Source organism: Gigantopelta aegis, chromosome 14 (genome assembly GCF_016097555.1).
Source record: "Gigantopelta aegis isolate Gae_Host chromosome 14, Gae_host_genome, whole genome shotgun sequence".
Classification (NCBI taxonomy): Eukaryota; Metazoa; Mollusca; class Gastropoda; order Neomphalida; family Peltospiridae; genus Gigantopelta; species Gigantopelta aegis.
Window position 1 is genome coordinate 29,188,351 of NC_054712.1, and position 12,779 is coordinate 29,201,129.

The following is a 12,779-nucleotide window of genomic DNA, read 5'->3' on the forward strand; positions in this document are numbered from 1 at the left end:
CTGATCTAGTTAGTAGAGATATCATTGCATGCCAAGGTTCAACTGAACGTTGTCGACTGTCGTGTGATTTCTAAGTAGGCCTAGTCACGGTCACTCATCATTGCGACATGCTCTTGATGACAACATATCGAATATACGATACATATATAAACCCGTCAGGTGGACTAGGGTTCACAGATACACAAGAACAACGGGAATAAGAATGGGCAAGTTGAAGTCCGGTTCAATACTGTTAGACGGAAACAAAGAGGTTTACAGACGCGGGGATACTGTGAAGGGTACTGTGGTACTGGAGGTTACAGAGGCACTGACAGTCAAGTCGGTTAGGGTCTGTCTTTTCGGGCAAACGTTGGTGAAATGGGACGAGTTTAATGGCAAAACAACAAAAGATTACATCAGCAAGGAGAACTATCTTGGGCACGTGGTCACAGTGTTTGGAAAACGAGGTGAGTAGACTTGCTTCAGTATTTCAACGTTATCGCCCTTGTCATCGGTAGGGCCGTACAACAATTAACTGAAACTAAAGTTAAAGTTTGTTCTGTTTAACGACACCACCAGAACACATTGATTTATTAATCATCGGCTATTGGATGTCAAACATTTGGTAATTTCAACATATAGTCTTAGAAAGGAAACCCGCTACCTGTTTCCATTAGTAGCAAGGGATCTTTTATATGTATGCAGACGATATGGCTCTATTTACTGAGTCAGTTGAAGGTTTGAAACATGCACTGGATAATTTGTTCATATATTGCAATAAATGGAAACTGTATGTTAACGTCCAGAAAACAAAAAAATGCTGTTTTTCGAAATAGAGGTGCTGTTTAAGAAATTGAAAAATGGTTTGTATGATGGTACATATTTAGGTATTGTTAATAATTTTACTTATTTAGGTATGACATTTAATTATAATAACACATTCAATTCTGCCAGTGCATGTCCCCAAATCACATCACTTCAGCCCTCACCTTATTATATATATATATATATACAACAATTAATTCGCAACTAGCGTAATACTGTCTGTATTTCATACCAAATTGTAACGTGGGACTGAATGTCTGTAGTGTTGAATGCGCTGCCTATATGTTCCCAGTCAACTTCTGACACAATCTGATTAAAATTAGCTCTACTGGGTCTAGCCAGTAGATCTAGCAGCATTGCGTGGACTCCCATGTTCAGGTGACATTTCATCTATAAATAACAATTTAAATATCGACCCATTACACTTCGCCTTTTATAGCGTTATTCGGGAGCATACAAATTCTTAGCCCGAGTACTCTGACTGTAAGAGAGCTAGACGGACATTTGGACATAAATACGCTCTCATTACAGTCAGAGACCAAGCTATGTATTTTTTTGGCAATTCCCGACAACCAAAAAGTTGGCAAAGATTTCCGCTCTAATATCACAACAATCCTATGTTTGACATTAAATACTTTTACATCGATCATTTTCGAGTTAATTGATTAAAAAAAATCCACATATTAATCACTAATACACACACTACAGAAAAAACTCCCGACAGCACTCACATTCAGCTAAGCTTCGGCAAACTCCGGACAGCAGAATTCTAAGTTCGCCGACCTATATCGTGACGTTGCGTCACATGATCGCCACTCAGCAATTCCGTCTACTGGGCGATCACGTGAACTACGTCACGAAATAGATCGCCGAGCTTTGTAATTGTTGCGACGGAGTGTCACGAAGCGTAGCTGAATGTGGGTGCTGTCGGATTTCTTTCTGTACTATGTGTATTAGTGATTAATATGTGGATTTTTTTTAATCAGTTAACTCGCAAATGATCGATGTAAAGGTATTTGACGTCAAATATAGGATTGTTGTAGTATTATAGCGGAAATCTTTGCCAACTTTTTGGTTGTCGGGAATTGCTTGGTCTCTGACTATAATGAGAGCGCATTTATGTCCAAATGTCCGTCTAGCTCTCTTACAGTCAGAGTACTCGTGCCAACAAATTCTAAAAATATCGGGCGAGACTATTTATGTAATAGGCGAACTTTTTGGTCTATTTCAACATTGAAGAAACAGGGAAAAAGTGCAGTAATAAACTTTGGATTGTATACTAGTATAAACAGCTTTTATGGCTATTTTTCAATGTTTATTTTTTCGTCTTGAAACGAATTTTACATAAAATTTTATATTGCAATTAGTTTCTGACATATTTCGTAATTCGCCCGAATTATTTCGTATACTCTCGGCATAATCCCGAATGTTTTCAAATTCTTTTCAAATCACTGGCATGATTTTGCAAGAAAGGTTTTGATTGGTCGAATGAAAGGTCAACTGGACATGAGCTCCAACGGGCTGCTGTTAGATCCACATGTAATAGTGGAGCTAATTTTAATTAGATTGCTTCTGACAATATGAATTGATTTTTGATGCAGTCATTATTTCTTGTTGCTATCTGTGTGATCCTTTATTTCTTTCCATCAGTGTGTGTGTGTGTGTGTGTGTGTATATATATATATATATATATAATATCAGGTTACTACTTCAGCCAACCTGTTATACCGTCATCGAACTGAACCAAATAACCACGATATCAAAATGTAGTAACCTGGTATTTTTTATTATTATGTAACCCCTTTCAAGTTATATTTTTGTAATATGTTTCAGTCAAAAGCGGTATAGAAACTATTTGTTTTATTCTGTAGAAACTACTCCAGGAAGTCGGACAATAGCCGGTGCCCAAAAGCATCTTGGGAATGGCATAGCATGCCTAAAGGTTATGTGTTTCCAAATTTTAAATAAAATACTTTGATTATGTTTCAAAGTCTGTTGTGTCATATTACAATTTGTGTACCTTTTCTGTGAAAATAGACTCAAGTTTATGTGTGACCTGAATATCTATATCACTGGCTACTAGTGACTGTGACGTCAGATGCTGTTCCCAATCTAAACATTCTTTGTAGAAAGCTACTTGCGTTTTTGTTTAAAAATGTTTAATTAAAAACGCTGGCTGGAGCGAATAATGGAGAAACGACATTGATTTTCAAAGTTTATTAATAATTAAAAAACCCACCTGGTAGACATGATACAAGCAACCAAAGATCAAGACGCCATGGGAACGGGACTACTCTGTACATGTCCGAAACAGTAGCTCTGGGAATCAACCTGAAATATGTACATAGGCATATGTGTAACACAAGGGTGGGCAAAATGTCAGTATCGGTTATGACCACAACGAGCCCTGATGACGGCTTGACAACGGCGACGCATGAAAGCAACCAAACGTTGCACAACACGTTGTGGAATGTTTTGCCACTCATGCTGCAGTGCCATAAGAAGTTGTGGAAGTGTCTGGCGTGGTGGTTCCTTCGGCGCACACGCTGATCCAGTGCATCCCATAGATATTCTATTAAGTTTAAATCAGGCGAACGGGCAGGCCAAGGCCATGTCTGGACGTTGTGGCACTGCAGAAACTCCTGACTAACGCGTGCAACATGTGGTCTGGCATTGTTATGCTGAAACATTCCACCGTTTTGGCATGCCGTGATGCTGCAGGATCTCGTCTCGATATCTGATGCCCGTCAGTGCACCTGTCACATGCACAAGAGCCGCCCTACCACCATGATGGATTCCTGCCCCACCATGACACTGCCACCACCAAAACGGTCGACTTGTTGCACTCAGTTTTGAGCATAACGTCCCCCTCTACGTCTATAGACATGTGTGCGTCCATCAGCATGTGGCAGGAGAACACGCGACTCATCTGAGAACAAAACAGTCCTCCACCTAACACGTGTTCATCTCACCCTCTTCTGGCACCACTGCAGACGCTCCGCAGACGTTGGGTCAAAACGTTACGTCGCACTGGTCTTCTAGGGAAAATTCCTGCCTCCCTTAGCCGATTACGAACTGATCAGAAATTCTGCGTAGTCCAGGGATTTGTGTCGCTGTGGTTGTTGCTGCTGTGGTTCGATTTTGAAGATGACACACCCGGATATATGGATCTTGTGCGACGGTGGTTACTCTGGGACGACCTGACCTTTCCTTGTCATTAACACTTTGAGTGGTGTTGTACCCAGCTTGTTGTGTTGCCCCTGCTGGCAATCTCTCAATGGCATTATTGCGTTGAGGTAACGTCAGTCTTGGCATTATTGCGTTACTGACAGTGTCGTTATGCGGTCTGTTTGAATCACTGCTGATGTGGCCTTTTATGCCCCACCAATGGAGGGTTCGGCATGCAAAGTTACAGAACTTCATGATGTACGTGCTTTTATGAGGATTGCGCTTTTGCGTTTCAGTACAAACGTTGAATGTGGCTACGTTTATGCGAATCGAACGTGTTTTATAGTGTTTTTGCATCACTATTCGCCCACTTACTTGATTGTCTTTACGATGTCTTTGGTTTTATAAAAATAATCCCATAGCATTATTTTTACCAATGTCAAGGTTTTTTTTTTTTTAAGTGTATATATATTGCCCCATAACACGTGTCATAGACTGTATGGGCGCCACTCCCAATATACAATTATTGACCATGTCTGTACATGTATGTAGGGCATATTCTTCAAGCGTTTTGGCAATGCAGTGCCTGACATCAACATCTGGACTAGTACAATGCCTGGCATCAACATATGGACTAGTACAATGCCTGGCATCAACATATGGACTAGTACAATGCCTGGCATCAACATCTGGACTAGTACAACGCCTGGCACCAACATATGGACTAGTACAATGCCTGGCATCAACATATGGACTAGTACAACGCCTGGCATCAACATATGGACTAGTACAACGCCTGGCATCAACATATGGACTAGTACAATGCCTGGCATCAACATATGGACTAGTACAACGCCTGGCATCAACATATGGACTATTTCTATACCATAGATAATACAAGATCAGTATACTTACAATACTGTGAGTGGAATTTTGTTTAGGTAATTAATATTTACAAAACACTTTCTTTTTGATGACAAGGTTTATTTTACAGTATCAAACATAAGACAAATCTAATAGTATGGCGTATTCGCAATCAAAACTATAAGCTTGAAATTCAGCATTTTGAAGCCCCCCAAGGAATTCCTAATGGCATATCACACTCAGAGTTTTGGTAAATTTCTGTACATATATGGTGGCTTATGTAGTTTAATATTTCATAAAAGAACAACTTTTTCAAATCTGTATGAAATACCCATGGGGCAGGATCTAGCTCTCGCCTGAGGTGGTTGCGTCGTTGGGTCCGATGGAGTTTTTCCCAGTCCCAACCAGTGCCCCACGACTAGTATATCAAAGACCATGGTATGTGCTGTCCTGTCTGTGGGAAAGTACATTAAAAAGATCCCCTGCTGCTAATGGAAATATTTAGCGGGTTTCCATTGAAGACTACGAGTAAAAATTAACAAAATGTATTATATCCAACAGCCGATGATTAATAAATCAGTGTGTTCTAGTGGTGTCGTTAAACAAAACAAACTTTACCTTGTAACGTAAAATACACCACTGTGCATTTAGAAGCATTCCAGGTGATGGTTAGAGTAATGTGTTATCATTTAAAATATTTTTATATATATTTACACATTTTGACCCTATTTGACATCATTTGGACCTAATTTTGACCTCTATGGTGATTTTCAAAATGCCAACCAGATTAATTTTGAAGAGGAACATGTAAGCTATCAACTTATATCAGTCGTTTGTTTTTAACAAATGGGTTTACCAAAACCTTTTAAAGGCATTTTCTGGAATTTGCCTCCTGACTAATGTGCTATCCTGTCTGTGAGATGGTGCATATAAAAGATCCCTTGCTACTAATGGAAAAAATGTAGCGGGTTTCCTCTTTAAGACAAGATATCAAAATTACCAAATGTTTGACATCCAATAGTCGATGATTAATAAATCAATGTGCTCTAACGGCGTTGTTTAAACTTTAAAACGTTTTATGCTTGCCTATTCATATCTCACATATTGAAAAGAAGCACGTGTCATTTTAGCGGATGAAACTGGACCAAACGTCACTCTAACGGCTGGAAATCATCGGCTTCGATTTATATTTGTGCTACCTAAAGAGGGAAATTTCCCGTCATCCTTTGAGGGCGAATATGGCGCTATTAGATTTTGGTTGAAAATGGAGGTTGCCAAACCGTTTCCGGGAATCAACAAGACGTGGTACCGGTGTATCACCTACCTCAGCGACATCAACATCAACCAAATGATGTATAAAGTATCTATTTCAATTTATTTTCCTGCTTATATACAAATGAGGTTGAAGCACGCTGTCCTGGGCTGACACCTGAGCTATCTAGGCTGTCTGTCTAGGACAGGGTTGTAGCTGTTGTTAGTAGTTAATGAGAAAGAAATTGGCGTAGTTGTCTTACATCTTCACACTGAGTAGTTAAAAGTCACCGTGGGTGGCAGCCAGTAGCGGGATACGAACCCAATACCTACCAGCCTTAAAGAACCACTAATAAAACACGTATTTTATCTTTTGGTACCTATATATCACGCTTACAATATAAGCGCGACTCGTGAGATATGATTGCAAACTTCACTCGATGAGATATAAATCATATTTGACAAAAAATATGAAATATCCTCTATTTCATACGAAGCACACGTGTAAAATATGAAATATTCTCTATTTCATACGAAGCACACGTGTAAATTTTTTTTTTTTTTGCACTCGCTACCGCTCGGGCAATACAAAAATCCTGACACTCGTTTCGTAAAATCAGTATGACACACAAGCTCGTATAATAATCTAGATATTTATGTCACATACTTTGGAGGCTATCACACCTCTTGAAGAGTATTCCATAAAATGCAAAATGGCAGACGGCAGAAAACTGCATGTATTTTTCCCTATGCGATCTCAGCGAAATCGATACTGGTAAAATCGTTACAGTGTCATGTGGAATCTGTGACACTGTAATGTTTTTTTTTCACAACTTGTGTTTGGACAAAATCTGGAGGAAATGTAACGGTAATTAAAGTCGGGAAAGTAATTTATCGTAGTTGTTAACAATTTGGTTCAGACTTTAGTATATCAAAAGGACCTGTAACAAATGGTGTTTCCACCCCTTCCCTTTTTCGTCATCAGTCCTTTTATATATAAATCACATGCTTAAATAGCAGTTCCATCATGAATAGTGTAATTTCCAAGATAAAACAAAACAAAACAAAACAAAAACGAAACAAAAACGTGAGGTGAATTCGATTATGGCTCCGGTCATTATTCCGAAATACGGTAACTTTTGACGTTTGGGAATATTTAGACTTTTAAATTTTTATTATTTTTTAAAATTATTTTATTATTATTATTTTTTATTTATTTTTGTTTACAACATATACAGTTTGTAAAACAAAACAAAGTGAGAATTTGTCTTACCAACTAGGCAACTCAAGTCTTGAAAACTTCCGTTCTTGGCTTTTTCCAGCTCGTACCGATATGATCTCGACAGTCCTATCTATCTCCAGATCATTGCTATCAAATTCAGGCGTGAACTAATACGGCAATACACCTTTGCTTTCTCTATCATTACTATAATTTTGACGTGATGAATAAGTCCAAGAAACAGTAGAAAAAAGGAGACATCTTCTCTAAGCTTAACATCACTTCGTTCCCCTATTTTGTAAGATTCGCGACTGGTGCTGGGTTCCTCTGGGAATAGGCCCTACCCCCTCGTTGCGCGTCCTATGCTAAAAATAACCCAGTTGGCATCTGACAAGTGTTTTACATCGAGGCGTTTCAGAAAAAAATATACTACTAAAAAACGGGTCGCGTTCTTTTAAAGATTAACTATCGGATATATTCATTATTATGCAGGTCCGTAGGACGGATTTTCAAAGTGTGTGTGTGTGTGGGGGGGGGGGGGGGGGGGCTAATTTTTATGGTTGTTCTATCGTCAGGTTTCAGTATTAGCATTATAAGACATTTTAAAGTCCCGAAATAAAAACTGGCGAAAAATGTGTGTGTGTGTGTGTGTGTGTGTGTGGGGGGGGGGGGGGGGGGGGGGGGGGGGGGGGGGGGCTGAGCCCCCGGCTCCTACGGGCCACTATTCCCTTCCATATATTTAATTGAAATGTTTCTTTATAGGGGCTGTTTAAGGCCGATAGTCAAGCTACATAATTGCTCAACCGATTATTACCGAAAAATATATAACTCGATATGTCCCAAAAAGAAGTTTATTTAAAATATGTACGTAATAATTACCTCCCACTATAATTACTGAAGCTTTGGAAATGAATTATGCCATTATATGCAGTCATACGAGTAGATAACCGTAATCGTAATCGTAACTGTAATTGTTGGCTTGTAAACTGTCTCTAATAATGTGCCGAAAACAAAACGGAACGATCAAATAAAGATGCTTTTAAAATATTAAAAATATCTTCGAGTTTAGAAGTGTTGTAATATTATTTAGATTTGTGGGTGGTGTGTTTGTTCTGTTCTGTGTTTTGTTTATTTCTCTTTTCTACTTTCAGTCGCCTAAAAGCGGACGGAGTGCTAAGACAATATCTAAATTCCTGGGATTCGGTGACGCCGGAACCCTGACCCTGGCGGCTTCCACAGACAGGGGGGCGTACTGTCCGGGAGAAAAGATCGCCCTTAGTGGTAGGTTCTAAAATTAAGATGAAAATGTATTTTCATCCTCATCAAACCAATTCCCGAAGAATCCACCCGAGACACTGCGGAAATGGGATTCTTACTACCCTGAAGAGCAGATAGATTGAGATCTGTTCCAGAGTTAAGCTGAGCTTAGCGGGTTTTCTCTTCTTTTATTAGACCCTCTCGACTAAACCAGGAGAATCCCTGGAAATATTTTAGGGAGTGGACCAACATAAGCGTACGAGACAGGGGTGGGGGTGGGGGGTGGGCGGGGGTGGAACTATCTCCCTAGTGTTGGAGCAAAACTTTACATTCGAGCGAAAATGATACAGATATTCTGGCAAAATGTGCTAACCGTAGACCATCTTACCATGTATTTTCATCATGCTACCCTCAAAATTAGTGTAGAAATGCGTAGTGCTTCGTTTGCAACCCTATATAGCTGTTTGATAGTAATATTAAAGGGACATTCCTGAGTTTGCTGTATTGTAAGATGTTTCCAAAAAAAAAAAAAAAAAAAATTCTACGATTTCACTTACAGATTAAATATATTTTCTTGTTTAGAATATCAGTGTCTGTATATTCAATGTGTTTCTGGTCGTCTTAATATTTGTAAGAAGCCCAAGCTGGATTTTGTCTTCAAATAATTTCGTACGTACGAAAAAATATATTTTAGGAAATAAAATGAAATTTAACCTAGTACAAATATTAGAACGGTCAGAGACACGTTTAATATACAGCCACTAATATATTATGCAGAACAATGTATTTGATATGTAATTACAATCGTTAAAAAGCCTCTGTTAGTCGATAACATCTTAAAAATGGCAGCAAACTCGGGAATGTCCCTTTAATGTGAATAAATGTTGTTATCCAGATTCGGGCATTTTCGTTTAATTCGGGTAAAAGCCATCCTGCCACCCTAAAATAAAATGGGAGCCCGTACACATATGGGGACCAAGGAAAAAAGGGCACATGGTTCAATACTAATTGTAAATTAATTGTTAAAAAAGGGACACTAATATATTTCAGGGGCGGCACAATGTAACAAATAGTAAAAAAGCTCGACGTTGCCAATTAAAATTAGCTCTACTGGGTCTACCCTGGTAGATCTAACAGCATTGCGTGGACTCCCGTGTCCAGGTGACATTTCATCTATAAATAACAATTCAAATATCGACCAATTATACTTCGCCGTTTATAGCGTTATTCGGGAGCATACAAATTCTAAAAAGATCGGGCGAGACTATTTATGTAATAGGCGAACTTGTTGGTCTATTTCAACATTAAAAAACAGGGGGGAAAGTGCAGTAATAAACTCTGGATTGTAAACTAAACAGATTTTATGGCTATACCATCACGGTTTTTATTTTCGTCTTAAAACGAATTTTATATAAAATTTTATATTGAAATTAGTTTCCGGCATACTTCGTAATTCACCCGAATCATTTCGTATACCCTCGGCATAATCCCGAATGTTTTCAAATTCTTTTTAAATCACTGGCATGATTTTGGAAGTAAGGTTTTGATTGGTGGAATGAAAGGTCAACTGGACATGAACTCCAACGGGCTGCTGTTAGATCCACATGTAATAGTGGAGCTAATTTTAATTAGATTGCGAGGTTGCCAGACTCTCCTTTCAAATTCACCTGTGAAGTAGCTTTTCAGGGATACAACAAATATAAGACTCACGCAAACAAACAAAAAAGTGGTACAGCCAGTGCCGTACTGGCCGTATCGTCTACGTCGCCCCATCTTCATAAATCAAGGCTAATATTCGTTCCTCGTATTCAGCCTTGATACATGTCAAGAAATCGTGCCACAAAATGCTTAAATTTCATTGGATGCGATGAGATCTGATTGCAACGAATCGCAACGCTCCTTATAGATTCCCTTGTTATTGTAAACAAAGATGGCAGCGTCAGCGTCCGGCGGTTAATTTTTGATATTGCTTTCAAGATTGTCACATGTTACCGATGCTGTGAATGGTCAGCGATGTCATCGTGTAAGGGACATAATCGGTGTTACAGATTTTCTTCCAATAGAGGGCGCTAGTAGTGGATATCAGTAATCTTGACTACATGTATCAAGGTAGCCCGAGTACTCTGACTGTAAGAGAGCTAGACGGACATTTGGACATAAACACGCTCTCATTACAGTCCGAGACCAACCTATGTCTTTTTTTTGGCAATTCCTGACTACCAAACGGTAGGCAACGAGTCCCGCTCTAATACCACAACAATCCTATGTTTGACGTCAAATATCTTTACATCAATAATTTTCGAGTTAAGTGATACAAAAAAATCCACATATTAATCACTAATACACTTACCACAGAAAGAAACCCGACAGCACCCACATTCAGCTACGCTTCGTGACACTCCGTCGCAACAATTGCAAAGCTCGGCGATCTATTTCGAGACGTAGACCACGTGATCGCGCACTGGGCGATTCCGCCTTGTGCAGCAGTTACAGGGGCCGTCTCATATCAAGCGAAGTTACAACATGGAAGAGTTGGCTAATGCCGTTTTGGATGAATTTGGATTTCATTACGTCATTAAACCAAAACAATTACACATTATTGATTCCATTTTGAATTTGAAGGATACATTTGGGGTGTTATCGACAGGATACGGCAAAAGTATGTGCTACGTACTGCCTCCTCTTATGAGACGACCCCTGTAACTGCTGCACACGGCGGAATCGCCCAGTCTCGAAATAAATCGCCGAGCTTTGTAATTGTTGCGACGGAGTGTCACGAAGCGTAGCTGAATGTGGGTGCTGTCGGGTTTCTTTCTGTAGTATGTGTATTAGTGATTAATATGTGTATTTTTTTGTATCACTTAACTCGAAAATGATTGATGTAAAGATATTTGACGTCAAACATAGGATTGTTGTGGTATTAGAGCGGGACTCGTTGCCTACCGTTTGGTAGTCAGGAATTGCCCAAAAAAGACATAGGTTGGTCTCTGACTGTAATGAGAGCGTGTTTATGTCCAAATGTCCGTCTAGCTCTCTTACAGTCAGAGTACTCGGGCTAGTATCAAGGCTGAATACGAGGAACGAATATTAGCCTTGATTTATGAAGATGACGTCGCCCCTGTTAATTGTTTTTAGGGAAACAGGCCACCCATGGTTCTTTCTCGTGGAACCGCCAGTCGAAATTACTCTTTATATACCAAATAGCTGTAGTTTAAAATATGCTGAGGTGTCACTAAACAAATATTTCCCTTTTTTCTAATTCAAACTAAAATGCAACTACACGTAATAAACTCTTACGTGTGTTTGCTATCACCTTATATAACCACCGCTTTCTAAATCTTACCCGAGGCCGCACTTCGCAAGGAGGTTTTTGCGCTCGTGTCGATTACTGCACTGATCTCGTGCTACATATTATATATAAAGATGAATTCCATAAATAGGCCTACAACAACAAGGAAACCATAATCTTTATCATTTAAACACAGAAGTGGCTATTTACACGGCAACCGTGTATATAGCCTCGACTAATGGGGGCTGGTTATCTACCCCGCGATCGTATTTGGAGGGGCGGGGAGTAGAGGGGGGAGGGGAAGCCCAATGTAAGGCCACCACACCCATCTAATGTTTCCGTGTTACTTCTATGGATAATTTATTTATTTATTTAGAATAAGATATAATTTTTTTTACTTACTTACAGTTATAGTGAAAAACAACTCGTCCAAAGACCTAGGGAGATTGAACGCTCACTTCATACAAACAGTGCAGTATCTAGCAAACAACGACACGAAAGAACGGACGTCAATTTTTAGGGCCATTGGAGGAGAACCGGTAGAAAAGGTAAGGACTAATATGATTCACTTTTACTGTTATGGGTCCAACGACGGTGAGTGGTCCAAATTTCATAAATTCATTTCGAATTATTTTCGAGCTTTTATCCAATTAAGGCTCAAGCACGCTGTCCTTGGCACACACCTCAGCTATCGTGGCTGTCTGTCCAGGACAGTGGGTTAGTTGTTAGGGAGAGAGAAATCTGTGTAATGGCCTTACACCTACCCATTGATTCACTATACTAACTCTGGGTGGGAACCGGTACCAGGATACGTACCCAGTGCCTACCAGCCTTAAGTCCGATGGCTTAACCACTACACCACCGAATCCGGTCCAGTCCAACTTATAAAATCTACTTTTATTAACATTACATTATGGGTCCATCAAG

At 39.5% G+C, this 12,779-nt stretch overlaps 1 protein-coding gene across 1 annotated transcript in view; it reads left to right on the forward strand.

Moving 5' to 3' along the window:
* The first annotated feature begins 202 nt into the window (after positions 1-202).
* Positions 203-12,779, forward strand: part of LOC121389173 (arrestin domain-containing protein 3-like) — a 22,814-nt gene continuing 10,237 nt past the window's right edge. The window contains exons 1-4 of the mRNA XM_041520779.1: positions 203-446; positions 5,967-6,196; positions 8,458-8,587; positions 12,261-12,400. Coding sequence (XP_041376713.1) covers positions 203-446; positions 5,967-6,196; positions 8,458-8,587; positions 12,261-12,400 — 744 coding nt within the window. The remainder of the gene's footprint in view (positions 447-5,966; positions 6,197-8,457; positions 8,588-12,260; positions 12,401-12,779) is intronic.